Genomic DNA, 24,393 nt, shown 5'->3' on the forward strand with positions numbered 1-24,393 from the left:
GATGATAAAAAGCTGGAAATCAGTATTAAGATCGTAAAAAAGTGTACTGAACCCTGAGTTTAAATGAGGCTGGTCTGCATGCTTCACTAAAATTCTGAACTGTACCTGGCATCTTGCCAGTGTTGGGCTGTGCTTGGCAAGAAGAGAATGGTCACATTCCTCAGCAATGGGGTTTGTGATTGTCCTCCTGGGTAGAGAAACAGTGGGAAGAATTCTGATCCTTTAAGTCTAGATATAGAACTGTTTTTTGAAGATCGTTCAATATTGGAGGGCAAGAGGGAACAGAGTACAACTCATATACCTGAACATTCTATGTTTATGAGGAAAGGTACTATGCATTCTTAACTAAGCACAGTATCAAACCATAAGTAAATGACAGGTTAAAATGTTCAACCCTTATACAACTCTTTTTCACAGGTTAGTTAAAGCACTGCGAATGCCAGGTTATGTATACATATGTAAATTAAGCAGATTATACAGATCTGCTTTATTTTATGGTATTTTCAGTATTTGTATGATCAGTGTCACATCTGTTATTTTTTAAATTTAAAATCCTTATTCCTGGCAGTTTCATGTAGTAAAAATGTAGCTGAATCAGAGGCGCTGTTTTATTTTTAAGTATTTTGTTTGTGTTCAAAATGTACTAACACAGATTCATATGTGTATATATGCATATACAGATCTACAATAAGCTCTATTGCATTTAAAAAGCACGAGGTTTCAAGGTAATGTTTTTGCAACCATTGTATGATCTCTCTTATGGTTTTTATGCAGGGTAACAACATGTGTTTGTGCCAAGCAAATGTGATCTTAAGTACTGATTCAATCATGATGAGAAAGCAATTGGCCCTGCCCTTTTAACCCATGCTCTCTAAACTCCAATCTTCTCCTTTGGCAAAAAGAAAGTGTATGATATATCACAGTTCTTAGTGTGGAGGTGATTTTTATAATGCATGTGTAACAGAAGCAAGAATAAATATGCATTGAAGCTTTCAACTTTAACAACTTATTTCCATTTAGAGGATTTTTGTATACGTATTTCCTGGTATTCCATCTCAGTTAAACAGACCTACTTTATTATTAATACATTAATGGGGTGTTGCATGGTTATGTCAGTAGCAAAGGAACAAGTAGAGTTCTGGTGTGTGAAGAAGGCTCCACAAACACATTGAGTTATTTCTTCTACTTCCATTCCTTTCAAAGGAGCATTAATCTCCTGTGAGATTTTTCCTGTGAGTGGCAATTGTGTTTAGCATTTCAAAAAACATCTGGGGTATGTCCAGTGCACAAATATTTGACCTATAACAAAAACTAGGTACAACTTACTTTTCCTTGTATGTTTTAGCACAAGGTATTATTTGTTTTGGCACAAAGTAGATTACAAGAAATTACAAAAATATTTAATAATAATATTCTTATCTCTGATTTCCTCATTTCTTTCGTCTCTCCTTATACTCCTCTTCAACATCTTCTGTTCACCTTCTGTCTGCTCATTTCTTCCTTTTTTGACTAATGTCTCTTATGCACACTCATTCTTTCTTTACCCCTTTTGTGGAACCAGGTACCTGGGTGTATCGGCATTAAAGAATACCATGGACATACCATTTCTGAGCCTCTTCCAGCACCTCCTTAAGATCCACCAGTAATTAATAGTTAAGGCATTTCATTGTAGGCATAATCCCCACAGTTTTTTTTTATAAAAATGGGCATTCTCTTCTTCACTTCTGAATGCAAAAGAGATACGTTTTCTTAGCTCTTTGGATTTTAAGAAAATAATGTTTTAGTTATTTACATAATGCTTTCTTTAATAACACTTTTGGATAAGTGTTATTGTATTAACTTTGTTACTCTCCAAACAGACATGCTCTAGATGCGTTACAGTCTCCATGTATATGTCATTGTCATTTGCTGAAATGCTGCTTCATTTGTGTTGTAAAGCTAAATGAGCCATTCCAGAATAGGTGGTTTAAGAATGACAGCATTGTAATGTTGGAGGCTTACACACTGCAGACATTCGTTATAACAAGACATGGTTGGTGTACCAAGCATAAAATTGTGCACTTACAAGGAGCACTTTAATAGTAAATAGTTCAAAAGTAAACTTAAAATAATTGGATTATTCCAGAAATTTGTCGCATCACTTAAGAATATTAGCTTGCCTGTAAGTGCATTTTTGTTCACCTGCTTTTATGTCTTTGACTTCAGACATGATGTACTGTATAGTCTTGACCACTAGTTATTCACATTTTTGACAGTAACCCTGATCATAAAATCAAAATCTATGCTATTGTAAAGGGAAGATATGATTTCAAATTAGGTGACTATGTGCTTTCAATTTAAGTATTGCTCATTTTGTATAAAGAAATAGCTATTCCATTAGCTCAATACCTACTTTAGATATTATGCTATTTTTGTGGAAGTGATGGCATTTGTTTTCTCTGAATCACATTTTAATGTTTTTTATAATTACTGGTATTATAACACAAAGTACTTCAGGAAATCTGTGTTAGTTCTGTTAGTAGCAATAAATTGCTTCCACTACCGGTAATATGTTTTATAGTCATAAAATAAAAAAGCAGTCCATTACAATCAGTCCATTTAATGTCACCACACTTTAAAATACAAACTCAGTTTAAGCTTTTAATTGGGCAAATTTTAGGGGAATTTAATGTAAAAATGTATACAGTATATTGGCATGCACACAAACACAATGTGAGAGACATGAACACTATATTCTGTCACACACAATTTCATAATGCAGGTGTTTTTCTGTCATTTTTTATTTTATATATAAATATAGTTATAGAGTAAATGTGAATATTATTTTTCCAAACCCCCAAAAAATGTGTTTATTTACATATACAATTTAAACCTTTACCATGAATTTATGTTCTTGGTATGTCACACAGCAGCAACCTCGAAACAGCAGATACACACAACAGCTTGGCCTTGGCCATCAAATGAGGCCTGAGTGCAGATGCTTACTCAGAAGGTTTATGTAAATGGAAGAGTGCAGCTTAAAAACTTGACTATTTAGGTTTGGTAAAAGTCTGTTACATATGGCAGGACTCTTTTGTATACTTGAACAACTATATACTGAATGCATGCAATATCATATTTCAAATTTTTGCTGGTTGGAAGTAAGATATGCTCACATTTACTGTTTTTATTCTACTTGCAACTGTATACTGTTGGCATCTTTTTAGACTGTTTTGATTCTCTCTGAGACCATGAAAATGTTGTTTTTTTTTTAATGAGCAAGCTTTGAAAGTAGTTTAAGTGTTTATCCTTAGTGTAATTATTGTATTTCTGTGTTGCAGAGCAAACTTTACATGGAGGGATTCCGAAGCCTTAAAGAAGGAGAACCAGTGGAATTTACTTTTAAAAAATCTTCCAAAGGTTTTGAATCATTACGGGTAACGGGTCCAGGGGGTGCTCCCTGCATTGGCAGTGAGCGGAGACCCAAAGGGAAGACTGTACAGAAAAGAAAACCAAAGGGAGATCGGTAAGCCAGGGGCGTCTGGTTCTGCCAATAGATCACAAAAACTTTTTGGAAGTAAAACATTCCATTTGCTTGTAACTTCATTTAAAGCGAAGTAATGTAAACTTTATAAATGAATTCTTCTATATCCTCTAGTAGTGTCAAAAGAAAGGAAAGATAATTGTAGCATATGGCAAAATAATTTGGAAAGCAGCTGGCTGTCACTATTATGCCACTATTGCATTATTTGAAGAAAACAAACAGGATGGTATAGAGTCTTAATTGAATTACAATAGTCGAATCTTGATTATTATATAGTATATATATATATTGTAACGCAAACGGCCGACATTACAGATTGTGCGACCCGGCTTACCAGCATGGTGACTTCATCGCCCTTCCCTGTGAATAGCAGGGACCGCAGCCGTTGGGCTGATGGGAGATCTCCCTTTAGCTCAACTGGCTGGGTCCCTGTTGAGTGATGCCGGATGCCTGGGTTTGAGTCCCCAGCGGTGGGGGGCCGACCTGAGGCGGCAGCAGTGAGGGCGCATACCCACATGAACCCGAGAGTGCTACAATATTTTGATAAAATGTACTGCTGCAGTGTAAGCACACTTTTTTCTTTTGTTCAAATTATATAGTAAAATAATAGGTTTTTACCTTAAAGGTTTTCTGTACTTACAGATTATATCTCTGTGGCAATTTGTCTTTTTTAAGATAAACATTTTAAGCATTTCTCCCAACAATTTCTCCCCTTAAAAAATGCAGGATTCATTGCTGCTCAAGTATTTAATTTTCATTGGTGAAACACAACAGTGAAGAATGATTTTACTTCTGTCATAGCAATTGAATTTTGAAGGCATTCAATTTTTTTGATATACAGCCAAGCTCTTAATTTATTTTTTTCTGCTGTAAATGATTAAAAAAAGATAGGAAGATTTCATTATCTACGTTTATTCGGGTTATTAATTGTAATTGTATTCAAGAGTTGTTCTAGTGTAGTTCTCTACACAGCTGTCATGCTTTTTATATTACTTAATCAGGAAAAAAATTAATAAAAGATAAGGGTACCCCAAAAGGAAATATTTAAAGAAAACAGCAGAGCTGGCTGAATACATTTCTGTGTACTAATGATTCACAGAAGCAATATTGCATCTGGATTCAAATTAGAATTAAGATTATTTTTTAGTCAACAATTTTTAATAGATGTGTTCGTGTGAATTTGCCACGGATTGTTATGTCTTCAGCAAATCCCGAAAAGCATGTGTGTTAACTTCAGAAGCCTCAGTATACAACAAAGATATGGGCTCCTTTATAAACAGTTCTGAGCCATTGGAGATCTTTTTAATGCAGTGGCATGTAGCAGCTTCCTTGTATCAGTTTTTGTGTAATAGAAGGTATTTTGCAGAACATTGAATGAGATGCCTATAAAATAATTGTGATAACATTCAAAGGGAAAGATAAAGAATTTAATAATTATTTTTATGTCATATTGTGCTGAGTAGAATTGTTTGTATAATTTTAACTCCTCAGGCTTTATAACCAGCACGCTTGGGAGTAATTTGTGGGGGGTTATAGATAAGATGCTGAATGTCTGATTGTTACATTTACAATTTCTATTTTTAGAAAAGTTATAGAAACTTCACTTCCTAATTTAATGTTACTGGGAAATTGTAACTGATTCTGCAGTTTTCAAATATAGACTAAGTCTATTTTAAATATACAAATTCAAATATACAAATATGTGAATAAGAGTGTTAGGAATTACCACACTGCATCTTAGCATCAGTAAGTTCATAACTGAATTATCTGCCTAGCTAAAAGAGCTCATTACTGATGTCTTAAAACACAGTCAGACAAATGGTATCTAAACGTTTAGGTTGGCTTTTCTCTTAGATCATATCAGCTAGGTAATGTTAAGAGAAATCATTTTGAAAAATTCAGTCTATTAATCCATGTTTTTTTTAAATAAAACAATGTTTAAAACACACTGTCAAATTCTCATTAAACATAATTGAAAGTCAGTAGCAGATCTAATTATGATTTTTGTTAACTACATGTTTTTAGGATTTTTATGGTTGAAGGCTGGTAGCGAGACATATTCCATTTTAAGTGGAAATGTCTGTGTCTTAATTTGAATCCGGTTTATTTCACGTTAAATAGCATAACCCTGTCATACAGACTTAAATGTGACAAATGACCACTCAAACCAGAGCAGAGAGAAAAATATTAGCTTGGCCATGAACACACAGGGTTCCAGTGCTAACAATCAGAAAGTAAGGTGATTTATACCAATAGTGATTTATATCATAAGTTTGTGTTTATAAAGCTAGAAATTGAAAAGAAAAATATGTTAACCTGCAACATATTTAAAAGTGTCTTCTACTGCCATTTTATTTTGAAACCATTTTTATTATGGTAATTAAGATTAGATTGTATACTCCTTATTTTGATTCAATTACTCTTAATAATCCTTTCATTTAGAATGATTCTTCTTTCTTGGGTCTTGGCAGCTGGTTAGCAGTTCCAAATTCCTCCTCAAAGATGTTGTTCCTGAAAGCAGTGCATATACTTTGCATGAAGTAAAATATGACTATTACAAAATGCTTTTTTTGTTTTCTTCTTTTCTAATCTTATTATTTTGTCATGCACTTTGATTTTTTTATTTCTGTGTAAAAAATAAGAAGAACAAGAGAATCTATTTTATTTTAATTTGGCTGAGCCAATCTGCATAAGCACAGTAACTAAAGGAAATATGCACTTTAATAATTTCAATAATTATGCATTTATGTTCTATAAAAACTTTAAACAAACTTATTGCAAAAATAAAATGTTGTAAGTGTACACTGATAAAACTGATATCTGCTAAAAGGTTGGAACATGTTACTCCTACTAAAACTGAAAAACACACTGACAGAGGATACACAACAGATGACAAGTGCAGGAGAGAAATAAGATGATTTGTAATTATTACATAAAATCATTATATGTGTGAATATAGATAATACACACATTACATGTCTAATTAATTTAAATGCAAACTGACTAATTCACTTGTGTTTTATTTCGAAAAACAATTTTCTCAGTGCTTATTCACTTCCTAACTAGCTAGTTATTACAAGATGAAATGGTAGGGGAAGATTGTGAATTAAAGGCACATATTAAACAAAACAGAAAATGTGGACTGTATTACTTTAGTAATAAAATATAGAACAGCACATAAAGAGTGATAGGCTGCTAGCAGCTATACAGTATAAAGTTACTATTTATACATGATTGCTTGTGTGTTTAAGTGCATTTGAAAATAAACATGAAAATGCTATTGATTAATAAAAAGTAATGCCATCAGAAAAAAAGGATTGAGTATTCTTAAAAATAACCCTTGTTAGTACATAAAATAACATATACCTTTTAGTATGTATGATAGATTCTTCAAAATGATAGTGACAGCTCTATTGTCAAAGATTTCACAAAAGCTCAGCATCTTATCATTGTTCAGGATGTGAATGGAGTGTCTTATTATCTTCATTCTTCTATTTAATTTCATGTTATTATATATGGGTAGTAGTCTTGGGCAGTAGTCTTATTTCTTTACATTCATTTAGTATTAGTATTAAAAGTAATCAATACATTTGTTGTATATAAAACCCTGTCATAAGATTATTAGTCAATCTTATGTTTTATGGAAATGTGAATTTTAGTGCGATCTAGTTGTTTCACAGTCATAGAAAGTAGAGCCATCTAAATAGGTTTCTAATTTGGCTTTTCCGTATATTAAGCTGAAATTAATAGGCATGGACAGCTGTTTTCCCATTATTAGGGCTCATTGGCATGACATATGTAACTTTAGCCAATGAAATAGACATAAATACAGTATCTTGCTAGTTTCACCTTTTAGGACGTTTTAAGGGTATTCAAGAGTTATTGTGAATTATGGGAACATGAATATTAATTATCTCTGTCATGAAAGGTAGTTCTTGTACAATAGTCATATATATGCTCATGTATGCCATTGAATGTAACTAACTGTAGGATAATGATGAAGTATACTAAATGTGGTTAAAATGATAACCTGGTCAGACGTATTCAATTCAAAGTGAAGCTCTAAAAGCAACATTAAATTATTTGTTGAGCACTGCAAACCCTGGGTTGATTTCTCCAACCCAGAGGCCATCACTTTACATTCATTTACATTAATAAAAGTCTTAACTAGATTGTACCCTTGACTAGATATAACCATCAGCATGCTTCCCCTTCCTCCAAATGTAAAAACTTCAGTGAATCCTTTCTCTCAGAGCTCATAATGCAGAGATGGTGATGTATTAAAATGAAATACTTATTTCAGATGTTTTTTTCTTCTGTGAGAGGCCTGCCCTAATGTCATTGCTGAGTATACTGAACATGTCCATTAGATAAAATGTTAAGAAGGAGGTGGGGAAGTGAACCTTTGTCTCCATGGCAGGCAGTCTATTGCCTTGTCATTTACTGCTAAATGTGTTATGTAAATCCTTTTTTCTAATGGGACCTAAAACACTCAATATGTTATGTGCTGCAATTTTTTAACTTGTGTGAACACATACATAATATACTGTATAGGAACAATTAATAGGTTTATCCCATGCTAAAAATTGAAGAAAGAAAACACAATGTTTCATCTTTGGAGCCTTCTTCGAGTGCTCTTTGGGTTCTTCTTCACACCCGAAGAAGCCAAAGCGTTGTGTTTTCTCTCTTCTCTTTTCAGCATGGAATAAACCTTTTACTTGTTCCTTTGCAGCCTACATATGCTGACACAGCTACCCACCCTACTGTATATTTTTGCCCAAATAGTCCACAGTCCAGATCAAATTAAACTTCAAGGTGGTAACGGATACTCCAAAAAGGGGTATCTAAAAGAAACTCTCCTTAAATATTATGCATTCAAGGATGACTGTCATTGAAAAATCACCATAGGGAGTTATGCAGCTATGTACATGTCACTACAAACTTGAAAAGAAACTTGTCTTTGTGTGTCTGAAAGATGCTCCATATAGGTTTATGTCTTGTTTAAATGGTCAAAAAATGTATTTTGCATAGTTTTAAATTTCTATACCTTGAATTATATGAGCTACAGGTAAAGTTGTGTATGAACCTGGGTACAATGGAGTGCATTGGAGATAGCTTTGTATGTTGTTCTTCCCAATCAGAATGTAAGTACTAAATGTGTCATAAGCGATGCATATAAAATCTGAAGGAGACTGTGAGATACAGATGAGTAAAATATAAAGATGGCTCTAATTAAATTTTATCATGTAAGATATGTTTATGTTAGTGTTTAAAATTTAAATTGTGGCACATTATTATTAAGAATGTATTAAGAATTAGGCAGCACACACAATTCCATCTCACATATTTTTAAATCACCCTGCCTACATTTTGATTTGTATCCCAAAGGAATCCTGTTTCATTTATGATTATATTTATTGAAAAAAAACTAAAAGCATATGAAATGGTACAATGATAGGATTTCTTTGTACAGGTCAATTACAGTAACGATAGTACAGCATAATTTTTCCTCTTAACTGACAAAGTCATTTAACCCTCTAAATTCCTAGATTGCTAAGTATGCTTTGTATGTGGTAGCACAATGCAGAGTTTGATTTTTTTCATTTATTTTGTAGGCATGAGCTCTTCGGGCATGAATTACCAGTTCACATCATTTGAGTCTCTGTTTTGACCCTTGACCTTTGCTCTTACAGGGTCAGCATCTGAGGGCTAGAGATTAGGCAGTTTTAAGGCTTGAGATAGCAATTGAAATGGAAAAAATTAGCTTGCACATTTCAGGAGCAAATGACCACAGTTGTCAAATAATTTAGCTTTTTTAGCTGGTAAAGCTGGCTAGTTCCATGCTGTTGGAGTAGAAATTATGTTTATGCTTTTTCCATGATATACTGTAGCTACTTAATGATAACTGTTAAAATAGCCTAATCTTCAATTAACTTATCACTTTTCTTGGGTTTGAGAAAGGAAGAAGCATTGTTTTTTATGACTGGACACAAAAGGAGTAATTTGAAATGGATCAAGATTTTTTTCCCTTTTTACTTTATTTTTCTCAACACAGAAAACAAAATGTAATGCTTTTTTTTTCTTTGTTCATAGAAGATGTGGCTTTTTTGTTTGGGGAGAACATATAGTATACATATACATAGGGTATAAACTGTCCATGTGCAATATCCTTATAAAATATGCTTATGCAGTTGTCTTTGCCAAATTGTTACCTGTAAAATTGATACATTTCTAGTTTAACCTAACCTCTGGAATACAATTTGTTTCAATCATTGTAATTCGATTTGGACATTTTAATTTATTTAACGTATTTAATTCACAAATGATTTAAAGGTTTATGTATTTTTATTCAGTAGTTTACACTTTTAATTTGCTTAAAGACATGTTGTTTTCATTTTGTCAGTGATGTCCTTTATATCAAGGAGGTGGTACAGTTTAGCTTATTGAACTAGAAAAATTGAAAAATATTTAAAACTTGTTAATTGCATTATTTCCTTTTCCTCTTAAAACAATTTTTTTAAGCATTGTAAATTAACTAACCATAAACATTTTCTTCAGAATGTCTTTGTCTTTTTTTGAAAAACTGAAAATCCTAAGAATAGCTCACCCATTTATTTAATTTGTATACTTTTTTAGCATGTTTTGGTTCCGGAGTAGACTCTTATAGAAGCCCTTGTTAACCATGTGCTGTTAAATTTACAAAAGAAGCAAAAACAACCCAACACAATCTGCAATGTATGCATGTTTTAATTAAAACCTAAAGCTAAAAATACAGGAATTAACCACTGCTGTACCTGCTGTGATTTATTGCAGGCACATTGATTGATTGGTTGATTGTTTGATTTTTCTTATCAAGATACGTCTAAATTAGTGCTTTTTGTGGAAGCACTGTAGTTTCTGTTGAAGTGATTGGGATATGTGCCTTTTTGTCTAGTCCATTTAAAGCAGTTTCTTGGGAACATGAATGAAAGAAGGTGGGGGTGGGCAGAAATAGGTAGCTGGCCCCACATGAGTGCAGATCGAACCTAAATTCCTGTGCCCTCCCCCCTCCTAGTGCTCTAATTGAAGATGCCACCATCCTTGACCCCATGCAGCCCTCTTGATTATTCATGTAGAACATTTCTCTTTGTTTCTTTTAAATGAAGCTGATCAACATGCTCTTTAGAAAAATGCTGCTTTTACCTGTTTGTTTAAATGCAACTGTTGTTTTGTGTGTAACGTGTAGTTTTTTAAAACAAAAAAGATTACTCAGTTTTTAAAAATGCATATTGTAGGATTGAATCTCCGTATCTTGTTTTTTAACAATTTGTAGAGCTGGATAACAGCAATTTTTAGTTCCTACTCTTTGTCTAAAAAGAAAAATGTATGTTTGAACACAGGTCATAATCTGACATACTGTATATGCAACAAGCCCATTTCATTTAACAGCAGCAAATGATTGTATTAAGAGTATTGTAGTGTTTGTTTTGAATTTCTAAAAATTGCTTCTTGTTCAGATTTAATACTTAGGAGTTTTGATTTCTTTTTAAAAAAAGAAAAACTTTAAATGTTTATTTTAAGCCTGCATTTAGAAATCACTGTTTTTTACACAAACGTTCAATTTTAGAATATGAAAATCTGCTTTTTTTGTTTTTTATTCACAAAAAACATTACTTGTAATTCACTGAAATTATACTTCTAATATAGCTTTGAGCAAGTCTATTAGTTTTATGTTTTCATATCACACATCAACATAACTTCTGGATGGATTATTTAATTTATACCTGGACTGTTTTGTATAATGTTAATGTATTTTATGTTCTAAATAGTACAGATAATTATTTTGTTTTATTTATAATAGTAAATACATATATTATTTGTTATTATTTTGTTGTGTAAATATTTTAACAGTGGTGAATTTTAATGATGTATAGTGTCCATCCTGCCATGAGCAAAATAATTCTCTTCTGGTTTTGTTTTGTGTAACCCATAATCTTGGTAGTATTTTCAAAGCTGTAAGCTTAAATTTCTATACCTATTAAAATAAAAAATAAGAAAACTTTTTAAAAAATATATGAACAAGATTAATTGGATTAGCTTTACTAAAGTGAATACTATATTTTCATGTTACTAAAGTACCCTTGTGAATCCAATGGAAAAAAGTGTTTTCATGTCTTACTGTAGATAATATACTCATCTTATGTAGAATGTTTTTTTTTAATCATTTGGCATGCAGTTCATAAACTGTTACTTTATTAAATTACTAGAATAATAATTATCATAATCTATATTAGCATTTTTGTTGTTGTAATTACAAATATCTAAATAATACTAATTTAAGCAAACTTTTAGTTTTTGCAATTATAATAACAAAAGGCTCTCTGGGTATAGATGGAATGCTTTTTCTTGGCCAGATAATGCCAAGTCTCAGTACGTTTTGCTCTCTATATTTAGATACTAATGTCATTTTATGCCGTTACATGTTATACTACCTTGAAAACAGGAAGTTACCTAGAAACATAAGAGGCCCTGCTAGAAAGAAAGGGTTGTTTTCTTTGTAACAAATAACTTTGTACTTGTGAAGTTAATTTGCATACTGAAAGTGAATACAGGAAAGTGAAGCAAGAAAGTGACTCCTTTACTTAGAAAAATGTATAACTTAAAAGGTATTTTTGTTTCAACATACACACTTTAAACCTATGTAAGTTATGTAATGTGCTCATGGGCAATTCAAATTATGGTCACACAGTCTAAAATTCTATATAAAAAAAGAAAATCTTCATTCACCACTAGCTTCTGAAAAGAAAATGGAGGCAATTGATGTATCCTTGGAATTTACCTTTGTCAGTTTATTACCCCTTGTAGGGAGGTGTTCATTTGCTTTTTAGTTGAAAGAATCCTACAAGCAGCATTCAGAACCTGAACTAAATGATACAATGGCGCCTGGCTGGTTCTTTTAAACTGAGACCCTGAAAAATCGTAGTTGAGGAGTGTGTGCTAATGAATTTACTATGACTCCTTGGAAGGAGATAAAAAACAGTGACTGCATGCCTGTAAATGCGTTTTACAACAAATGGGGTTTGGGTTTGGAAACTGCACCCAAAGACTGTCTCAAGTGATTCAATATAAATAGTAATCACCAAGTCCACAAAAACTGGTAGCTATCCAAAACTAAGGGATTGAGAGAGAAAGATGATACCATAAATAAGTCTGATTGAAAGTTTGTGTTCACTGTTATTTTTTAACCAGCACTTGCCTAACTGCAGAGTTCAATCCCAATTAAAATCACACCAAAACCCACGAAACAAGTGAAAGAGATACCCGTCTGAAACTGGTATAGTTGGGAGAGTTATAGCTTGAAACCCATTGTTCAGACAAGAAAACCAGAAGGAAAATAGCAAATATAGACAGCATCTAAGTCATAAAACAAATGTAAATAACAACAGTTGATCTTTTGCTTTTCTTTGAGGAAAGAGCATGTTACAAAAATAACCAGGTGAGAGACACGAGAATATTGTGTAAAAACAAAGGAATATAACATGAAAGGATTATTATGCAACTAGGAGATGCAGTAAAAGTTATAAGGTATGTTTGTAAAATTATAATTGAATTCCACACTTCTGTGTCACACAGTGCCCTTTTGTGTATTTTTTCAAAAAGAATGTAACACACAGCTTGTCTGGGACAGGCTAAACCTAAGGATATTTTCAATACAATTTCAGTACAATCCTTTCTACATTCTTTAAAGATTGCAATAATTATAGTGATAATGATTGTTTTCCCAATGCATGCAGTAGACCAGTGTATATTCTTGTGTTATTAGATATTTTGCCTAATTTTTCACCTTTGCTTTAGTTGAGGGTACAATTGATGTAATTGTAAAAAGCTATGCAAACCATGTATTTTAGAATGCCTTCCACTTACACTCAAGGTTAGCACAATTTATATAAATGTGATGAACACTTCCTTTTTAATATAATGGTTAGTGGAGAACCAAGGGTTAAAACAAGCAAGCCTTAAGCACAAATGGTGCAGTGGGCTGTTGTTTTTCTGTTCAGAGGTGGTTGACCATTTCCATTTTTGTGTAAATCCCCTGAGAACAAATGCATTTCAGAATAGTGGTATGATCTGTGCCGCTGGTGAGTGATTGACAAGGAAAGAATAAATAGTCAAAAGAAGAGAATTAATGCCACACCCCTCCCCCCTGTGAGTACACACACACAACCCGACACAAACACACACAACTTAAAGCCATCCTTTTGTAACAGGAAGGCCCTGTGCTGGTTTTGCGACCTCAGTGTTTTGTTTCTCCCTTATGTTTTGTTCTGGGTGTAGAAATGACCGCCAATTAAAAAAAACACATATGTGGACAGTGATGGGGGACCTATGCACTGAAAGATGATGTGGCAGCCGGGTGTTGGTCAATTGGTCAGGGGAAATGGGTCACTAAATCACATAACACTGTGCATACCATAGTGACTGATTAAATTGAACTGGCCTTTGTTATAGTCTAAAAAATTGTTTAAGCCTTTTAAAGTAATTAAACCTAAAGAGATCTATTAGCTATGCTTGAGAATTGAGCACTTGTTATGTTTTCCTTAATCAAATTCTGTCACATTTAAATAATCCAGTGTTTCTTTCTGAAAGAAAATGTGTTACATTGATAAAGGTATAAAGTTTCTCTTATAATGTAGGTCTTTATGCACTTATCCAGACATTATTAAATTGTATTTTAAAGCTGTGCTGTTGATTTATTTTAAAACAAATAACCTTAAACTACCAAAACTCAAAAGGATACAGAACAGATTTCATCACCTGCACTGCTTTGAAAAAAAGCAAGAATGGGTTAGGGAAAGGGGAGGAGGATTTCTTTGTTATTGATGTTATACATATCTGCTTGTATAATACCAATAAAATATTATTTTAAATCTGAACTCATCATGAAACTCACTCATGATTTTTTCATTTGGTTATATTATGAGTGTAATTATATCTTTTAGATTTGTTTAGGAACAATTCTTTTTTTTCTTCTGAATTGTTAAGAGTATAGCATATTGTAATATATTTCATTGATCTATTATTTGATCTATAATTAGTAGTGGTAAAAAGGGAAAACGCCTTAAGTAAATCGGGCATATTATGCTGGGAACATTCTGGACAGATGAAGCATTTCATTTGATCATCATATTGGTATTTTGTTGGTTGTGAGGATGTTGGTGTCTCTGTGTTACATGAATAAAAAGAAATCAATAAAAGACCTCAGTCACAATTTAGATGATTAAGAGCTGCCTATTATCTTGCACAAAATATATTTGCCGGTAAAATAGTCAAATCTTTCAGTAGCAAATGCGTCTGTATAAATGTGAAACTAACAGTCGGGGAATGTGTTGTTCTGCCATCTAGTGTGCTTCTGTTGAAATTACATTTGTATCTACCTTACAATAAAATCTTACTTTATGGCCCAAAACACAAATATGACGTGCATTTTAAAACCAATGTTGCGCATATTAATAATTATAAAGTAGTTTTACATATATATATAGCTTTTTCTTCACATTCTTGGCTTAAATTATATCCTTATGAAGATGTGATTACAAATTTTAATATAAACACTCCTCAAACAATAATTGCTGTCTGTTTCTGCTTCTTCTCTTGGTAGATGCTATAACTGTGGTGGCCTTGATCACCATGCTAAGGAATGTAACTTACCACCCCAGCCAAAGAAGTGCCATTACTGTCAGAGCATCCTGCACATGGTGGCCAACTGCCCTCACAAGACTCTTACACAGCAACCCACAAGTGCTCAGGGAAGATACGAAACCGAACTACAGCCTTCTACCTCTGCTTTCCTGAGAGAGGGACCATACTCACTACCACCTTATTCTCTGGAGGGAAGAGTGGAGGCACAGGAGCGACCAGTCCGCTCCCCACAGGAAGCATCCTCCAGCAAGTCTTCTGTATCCCCAGAAGATTCCAGTCGGAAAGGACCTTCTGTCCAGAAAAGGAAAAAGACCTAAACGAAGTCTTAGCTGAAAGTTCAAAAAGTTTCCTTTGGAGTCTGTATACAGCATCTACCTCATACTCGCAAAAAGTACAGGGGAAGTCATTTCAGTCAATGCAGCTCTAGCTTTAAAACAAAGAAACAAACACAAAACTACTGTCTTAAAATCTGTGAATCTGTATTTAACTTGTCCTCCTCTACCAAACATGAAGCACACATTTAAGGTGGTTTTTCAAATTTTACTCACTTTGATATAATTTAACCGAACTCAGCATTCCAGACAAATTTCTTGGAACTGTTATTTAATCAGTTTACTTGTGGACAAACCACTTTTCTATTTTATTTCTGAACAGCTTTGTCATACAATTTTCCAGGCCTTCTTCTCTTTATGGGGTGACCAGGACAATTGCCAAACATAAACCAAAGGATACTTTGATTGGTATATCTGCCCCAGCAAAGAGAAACACCAAGGAATACCTTAAAATGCATTTGTGTGGAAAACCCTTTTAAGGATGCAAATATCATGGCAGCGTTTGACCCAATCAAGGCAATATATTATATTTGAGATGCTGACAACTGCCATCAGCTTTTATTTCTTATTATGAATGTTTCTATTGTGTGCCTGTGTTGCGAGTGCTCTTATACTGGATGGTGATTAATTCTGTGATCTTTTAGTATCTGTTAAAACGTGTTGCTTGAAAGTTGTTTTTTGTGTGTTTCTACTGCCGTGTAGAACCTGTTTCTGTTGTAAATACAAAGGCAACATGTTAAGATTATTGTATGCTTGGTGGTTTTACTTGAGGCCTGCTTTTAATTTCTTGTGGATTATGTTAATTTGTCTTGAGTTTATTAGTGTGCATTAAACCTTAAAGGTATGCATGCAACCATAGATGTTTAAAGAAAAAGAAAAACTAAGGACGAACTTTAGCAAAAGAACTCCTGATAGATCATTCGTAGCAAATTAAACAGTGAATAAATCCCATTATTTAATTTGCTTTGTGAAATCTAAAACTTAAATGGTAGATATTTGAATATCTTCATCTTAGTTGTAAAGAATTAATTTAAGTTCTGAAAATGTATATAAATATATCTATATAAAATTACTATTAATTTTAAACCTATCGATTGTGATTATTTTGTTTTTGTTACTACAGCAAATTGAGAATGAATGCACAAACTTTAAAGTGCATGAATTCACTTTTGAATTCAAGTAAGCGTGGCCTCAAGTTGGTAAAGTCCAGCACCAAACAATTAATTTACTTTTGTTTTACAGTAAGAGATTTACTGCTGCTTTTGTTTTTAACAGTTCTGAATGTTGCCAGAGGAAAACTAATGGCACTGATTACATATGACTACACTTGAATTTTTCAAAAGTGTTCAGAAGAACTATCCAATGATATCATGCTGTACAATGCGAAACATACTCTGCTTTGACGATATTGAATGTGAAATTTACCTCTTAAAAGTGAGTCCTCACATTATCTGAGGAATACCACTTTATTTAATGTGTTTTGACAAATCAATGACATTTCCTTATAATAATCAAGAAGACAACCAAGTATTTTCAGGAAAGGCGCATGTCATTTTGAAATTCTATACCAAAGTTTCTTGACTTTATTGAAGGAATAAATGAACGAACAATGCCTAAATGGTATTCCCTGTTACTCCAAAAAAATACAAAAAGCTCAGCACTAAGAGTTTTACACAGGTCTAGAATCAATTTTAGAGTGCATTTTTCTTAAATCTGCAGGCACTCTAAATGATTTCAAAAAGGCAACAGCACAAACCAAACTATAGCTCTTTGACTGTTTCACATTTTCCATGACATTTACACACTCATAGAACATCTCAGGATGAAGAACTCTACTCAGGGAATTTACCAAGAAAGTGTACTTTTCTTTACAAAACAGTCTGCAAACGTCTTAAATGTATTCTGATCAATTAGATGTAGTGTTTGATATCTATATATGTTTTATGTACTGATATTAGTAACTACCTCTGAGTTATACATAGTCTTACATTTCTAATAATCAGATGATTTTTTTGTATTTTATTTCATATAAAGATAACTAGAATTGTACTGAATACTTGTGTAAGTATCAGGGCTCTATTGATTTTTACACAAGTTATGAATTTTATACTGTTTTGAAGATGGTAATATGACAGTAATCTCAGTTTTCTGTTTACAGCAAAAAGCCTACCTCATTCTTTTCAGTTAGTAATTTTTGATGCTCTAACTTAATAGACGGCTAAGGATTCTTTGGTCAAATCTGACATTTTTTTTAAATTATGCACTGTTTTAAACTGTAACACCATGAACAAAACAAAGCATGTAACACCGAACAAGTGTTTGGTCCTTTATGTCATTTAAAGGGTTTGTGGTATTAAGGAGAATCAAAAAAAATATGAGCTAGTGTTTTTGACCCCCAGCTGAAAGGTGCATATTCTAAGTTTGCAACATCTTTAACTAAGAAGAGAAAAAATAGTAATATATTTAAGCATAGGATGTCTTTATCGATTTACAGAATATTGACTAGGCTTTTAATTCTGCAAAAAAATGGTTTGTTTTCTTTCTGGGATTGCAGTGCTACTTCAAGTGGTGAATTCGAGATTGGGACAATGCAAAATAAACATCTCTTATGGACACATAGAAGCTAAGAAATTCTTCCACAAACATGAAATAAATATATAACGTGGTAGAGTAAGTCTAATAAAAATTCCTTCAACATTTTTCTTCGAGTTCCATAAGACAGTCAGGAAAAACTCCAAACTATTTGTATTTTTTTTAGTACTAACTTATTCTTCAAAACGTTGATGAAATGGAAAAAAAAACACTTTTTACATAAAGGACTGTACTAAACCAAAGATCAAACATTAGTCCAACACTGCCACCGTCTGCTGAACAAGGAATATGCCACTGTTTATATTTGGTGATGATTATTACATTTTGCTTGCTCGTCTTTTAGTGTGTATGTGGATCAAAGTTATAGGTTTTTAACTCGGGTAGGAAGGAGTTTTGAATCATCTGCATGCAAAGGTCAGTTTCAAATTTCCAATCTGAAAAGATGTTCATAAGACATAAGTTTAGGCATGTGAAGATATTTGTTCAGTAATTGTGCATACATGTGACATTATTAGTAAAATAATTTGTATTAAAATATTTAAATGGCATATGTAGTGATCCAACTTTAAGGTGTATACACATGCGTTTCTTCATTTTCAGTGAAACCTTTAAAATCATTGGTTTTGCAGTATTTCATTTATGTGAAACATTTCTTTGACAATATACTTAAGTCATCGAGCATACAATGATTACAGCGTAAGATGTACAGTTCTCTAAATTTTCTAAAATCAACATTACTACTGATTTTTCTCCCCTCTGACCCATCTAGCTTAAAAATAAAGGGATACAGTATTTATCAATCCATCATTCCACAAGTAAATGACCACAAGATTGCTAGGGCTACCTCATGATTTAACAAATACAGGTTTTACAAATAGTGATAGTTTTATAAGTACTAGTTCAATATGCTGCTTGTATTACTGGAGACCAAAGCAAGGTCTGTATCCCCTTGTTTACTGTGAGTTTTTCAGAATTAACTGTCAAGTTTGTGTTTTAACATACCTCAGTTATAAAGATTGGCATTAAACTTTTTATTTCAGAATTTCAAAAGCTGTAATTGGATTGTACAAAATAAATTATGAGATTATGGTCAGTTCATTCTGTTTCTTTTTAATGTTGGAGTAAAGCACTGACTGCTTTTTTGCATATCACATTTTATAACCATTTTAAATGTACCGACTTTTTGTTTCTGTGAATCTCGGATTTTCTGAGGTCTTAAAAGTTTTACTTGGTTGAAATAAAACCTATTATATTGCCATTTTACCCAGATTTCTGTTCATTTATTGTATGATGAAGTTGAATTCAATACTTACATTTACTTGGATCTCCTGTGTGGAATGAGAGTCCCATAAACAATAGATTGCAAATGAGGGAATCCTATAAACAGTACATTTCTAGTTCATATTTTGTTTGCAGTTGATTTATATTCCTTATGGGGTCCATATGCTGATATTGTTTTTCAAAGATATTTTACTTAAAGCACAAGAATGTTTCTTGCTACCTGGTGTGTGTCATTTTCACCTTAATGCCGCTGGATGCTTCTTTGGATTGCAGACTTAGTACACATGTATATCACTTGTTTAATCATATATGAAACAGAAGAAAGGTTACAGAAGAGAACCATGCAGCATAAATCATTCTATTAATAGTGGCTTGGAGTCATGCATGAAAAGCCTGCATGACTTGAATTTGAGTTGCCTCTTTTTATGGCATGTATACATATGATTAAGTATTTGATTCATTAAAGATGTTAACTAAACTAGGATGAAGGAGGCACAGCTGTGAGGTTTTCCTTAAACTAAAGTGAGAAAGAATCTGTATTAAGTATAAAAGCAGTTAGGATTTTTGTAGAAAGAATTTACAAAAGGAATTAGGGATTCATTTTGAAGATGTAAAGGGTTTAATAGGTTTTCTACTGGGAAAGCAATGGGATATACAGTACGTTTTAAGATGGTAAACAGAATTTTCAGGAAAAATTAAATGGTGTGATGGGTAAGTTTGCACTAACACATCTTTCAAAAATGCTATTTAAATGGTCATGGTTAAGATGCACAATGAATTTGTTAGGAAGATACAGGAAGGTCTAAGTGGTTGAAAAGATGATTGTGTGGTTTTGAACGAACTAGTATGGGTTATTGATGAAGATGGTATATGAACTGGATCATTGACAGTGGTGGTTAAATTGCATGTGTATCAAAAAGGTTATGGACTTCTGCAGGTGGAGAAATGGGCCGTCTGGTTGTGGCTTATACTAAAGTGCTTTGAAAATGTCTGGTGCTGGATCATGAGATTGAGAACTGCCCAAATAATAGAGCATCACCTGAAGAGACCACACATTTAGAAATTGTCTAAAATCATCTGCAAAAAAAGTTAAGTGGAGCGAAGTGCAAAATGTTATGGGAAAAGTAGAGAAAAGAAAACAGATAGATGTGGATAAAGAGATTTAAAAAAATCAGGAAGTAAGACTGGAGGAAGAAGAGGTTAAAGGTGTGGTAGATGAATGTGTGGAAGAGGAGAGCAGTGAAGAGGATGTGAGGCAGAGTAGGATGGACGTGTTTATGTTGGAGAGGACTATTGCCTTTGGGTAAGAGGTCAGAAAGAGAGAAAGGAAGAGAAAATGTTTCGATTGATCATTTACTGGAGTCAGAAGATTATAACCTAGTGACTTTGGTAGAGCCAACTTCTTCATTAGAGGAGGAAGTAATGGGTGTTGATAAAAGAGCCTGCTGGGAAAGTGTGGGGGGGAATGGAACGTAAAAGAAGCATTCTGTGAGATGGAGATTTAGTGGAGGAGGAGGGAGTATCACCTCATACTGTTAGATGCCCAGAGTTGGGAATTAGCTCATCACCGGAAAACCTAGAGGAGGAAGAGAGTGAAGGGGAGGAAAAGTGCTTTAGAAGAAGATGGAGGAGAGTGGACACTGCTGAAGTGAATCTGAAGATCTTTTTTAAATGTAGAAAATGGCTGCTTTTATGTTTATTTATGGCTCTCACTAATGCAGTGCTAAATGTGAGAGGGGGTCTGTCATTGCAGATTAATGTTGACTTGTTTGGAGGGAATAGATGTAGATGTGCTGTCTTTACAAGTATGTGACCATCCTTACAAAACCCATTAGGAAAGGGTTAGGAAAGGTTGTGGGTGAAGGTACCCTCCTTTTGGAGTGGTTCCAATGAAAATAGAGAAGATGGGGTTGCTGTATAAGTTAAAAGTAAAGGAGTGATGATAAAACAGCGTATAGTGCTAAAAAGTGGAAGATCCTTACAACTTAATGGGGCCTATTTTGGTGAGGATTTGAATTTTATTAATGTTTATGGACTTTCAGGGGTGATGGAGAGGGTTTTGTAAAGTGTTTGAAATAGTTGAGCCATACTAGGTAGGGGAAGGACAGTTTGTGGGAGTTTTAGTTTTCTCCTGAATCCTTTGTATTGGAGAGAAAACAGATGGGCTATGTCTATGATGCTTTTAAAAAGTATTTTAAAAGATTTTAGTTTACAGGATTCCTTAAGTATGGTGTGACCAATGGAGAAAAGATTTACCCGGGTAAAAGATAATGAGAAACAAGCTACAAGCTACAAAGCATAGATTTGATTTTTGGTAGATTCTTGGAATGTGCAAGAGTAGTTTGATTCCTGTTACATTCCTTATTTAAGATTGGGAGTGGATACTGGAATAAATACTGAGCTTTTAGAAGATGAATTAGTGAGTAATCTTAGAGAAAAATACAAGGACTGGCAGATGATGAAGGATTTGATTTACAGAAGTTTAATAAGTGGGTAAAAAGAAGGCAAAGGAGCAATGAAGGATAAAAGAGTTAGAAAAGAGGTTGCATTTAAACTATATGCTGCACCACTTGGGAGAAGAAATAGAAGATGTGAAAAAAGCACTAAGGAAAGTGTATGAAGACAGAGGGAAATGAAAGTTTTTAAGTAGGGAAAAGTTAGAACAGGGAGAAGAGTGCTCCCATTTCTTTTTTAAGAAAGGGATAAGGGTCTTCATAGACAAGAAGGTTTCGAAGTGAATATAACAAAATAAATGCTTTAGACAATGGAAGGCATTTATAAAGATTTATATGGAGTTAAGAATTTAGTTAAGACACTTTAGTGGAAAACGTGTTGAGGGAGTTGATAACGAGGGTAAAAGTGGATGAGAGTCTTTAAAGAAATTTTTCATTGGAAAAGCTAGAAAAAGCATGAGGTCCTTTAAGCTGGAAAAAGCTCCTGCAGTGCCATTGGATATTTGTAGGAAATTCTGGTGGATTTCCTGGGGCCAGAACTGGTGAGTCTTTTTAAGGACAGTGAAAAGAAAAGTGTTTTGCTCTAGAACATTAAAGTTGGGGATAGGGTTATGGATGATAAAAGAGGAGGAGGGAATAAATTGTAAGTTTTATCTTTAACACATTATACAATTATAAAATTAATTATAATTACAATTATACACTGTGAATAAAAGAAAACTTTTTTTCTTTACAGTAAGGCAGCTTTGCTGGCTTTCAGCAATCATCATGAGAATACAGCTCATGGCCTACAAATGTATTCAGTTCCAGCAAGCCACTTGTGTGCATTTCCCAGTTTATACAATTTGTAACAGACTTTACCTGGTAGGTTTCTGGGCTAAGTGACCTGCTTCCAAAAGTTTGGATTTAGCCTGCAAAGATGAAACACGCTTCGTGGTAGCTTCCAATAAAATCGGTTTTGATTGAGGGATACTGCAGAATGCCAGGTATGACCAATTAGGAGTCTCTCCAAGATAAAGGGGGACACATAAGTTAACAATTATGCTTCACTCCATCTACTGCTACACTACAATCACTTTAATACGGGTCTGGCTTTTCTAAGGGGGGCCATTGTAAATATGAAGGGATTGCACAGTGGTTAACATTGCTGCCTCACGAGGTGGGTCCCCGTGTTCAATTCTGAACCTGAGGTGTGTGGACTTTGTATGTCACACTGTGTTTGCATGGGGTTCCTGCCACAGTCAAATTTGGCTTCTGTGAAAATTGGCCCTGGTTTGAGTACATATAATGCTCACAGGATGTAAAGCAGCTTGCGCCCATCGCTTGCTGGGACAGGCTCTGGCTGCCCCACAACACTGTATTGGATAAAGTGGTTAGAAACTGGATGAATGGATGCTTTACAAACAATGTTGGAAATCAGGCTGCTATAAATTGCTTAGCACATGTGTTATTTAAAGTGAAATTATGTATTCAGAATAACCTGATTACTTTTCTGATTCAAACTAAGCAAGTTATAGCCAGCTCAACTAAGACTTGTTAGCTGCACACAGAATGTAAGTTTTCTACTGTACCTCTCAATCTCCAGACCACATCCCAATAAAAAAAAAATGTTTTGAAATCATTAAAGTAGTTTACAAATGGAAACCAATACTTCTGAAAGCCCTAGAGCAATTCTGCCAAGAAAAATGGTCAAAACGCCCACTTCTGAAGAATGTTATAGTACACTACAGGTTCTTTTCAATGTAATCCATGCCAGAGGAAGATTTACAAAGTACTAACTACAGGGGTGTAAATAAATGTGAAATTTATAATCTTATAATCATATTACAATAAAACTTGATCTCTGAAGATAGAAAAATCCAGGCCCAGGTAGTACTGGGGTAAAATCACATTGCTGTTAGAAGTGGTACTGATGAACCAATAGGTGGCACACTTTCCTATGGACCAAAAGTTTCAGATCAGGGCCTGCATTAGTCCAGTTTCAGAAGAGCTGTGAGATACAGTATGTTCTTATTGTGGCTGCTAAAGATCTCAGAGCTCTGTTTTACAGATTAGAGTGTCCTGCATGAATTCCAATTCAGGATTAATCTAGTTTTTCTAAATTTTCCCTATTTTAAAACTCCTCTAATCCCTCATAACAGTGAGATGATGGCACAAAATGGCTTCTGTGGCTGGTGGTGGATTAAACAAATTGTTTGAAAAGATTAAGAAATAGATACTATGTAAATGCAAGCTATGCTAACATGTTTGATATTTACAACAATGAAATGCCCTTTTATTTGTCTTGAGGTCCTGACAATATGTGGAGAGATACCGAGGAATCATAAAAAAAACTGAACTAGGATCCCCAAAAAAACACAAGTAGTCCTTAGGACTAGTCACCGAATTCAAAGACTTTATCTAATTGTGTTATTTGTGGTTTTTAAAATAGATAATTATCATGTAATTGTAAGAAGCCACAATAAAATGAAAGTTTGTAAAATGTTATATCATTTTCAGTACAATATATCAATGGGTGTAAAAAACGAATCCA

General features: G+C 33.6%; 1 protein-coding gene across 2 annotated transcripts in view; it reads left to right on the plus strand.

Annotated features, from left to right (window-relative positions):
- Positions 1-19,389, plus strand: part of LOC102683707 (protein lin-28 homolog B) — a 63,977-nt gene extending 44,588 nt beyond the window's left edge. For both annotated transcript variants that reach the window (XM_015349460.2, XM_015349474.2), the window contains 2 exons: positions 3,321-3,505; positions 15,162-19,389. In XM_015349460.2, the coding sequence (XP_015204946.1) occupies positions 3,321-3,505; positions 15,162-15,519 (543 nt within the window). In that variant the 3' untranslated portion in view covers positions 15,520-19,389. The remainder of the gene's footprint in view (positions 1-3,320; positions 3,506-15,161) is intronic.
- Positions 19,390-24,393: the final 5,004 nt, after the last annotated feature.

Source organism: Lepisosteus oculatus, chromosome 2 (genome assembly GCF_040954835.1).
Source record: "Lepisosteus oculatus isolate fLepOcu1 chromosome 2, fLepOcu1.hap2, whole genome shotgun sequence".
Classification (NCBI taxonomy): domain Eukaryota; kingdom Metazoa; phylum Chordata; class Actinopteri; order Semionotiformes; family Lepisosteidae; genus Lepisosteus; species Lepisosteus oculatus.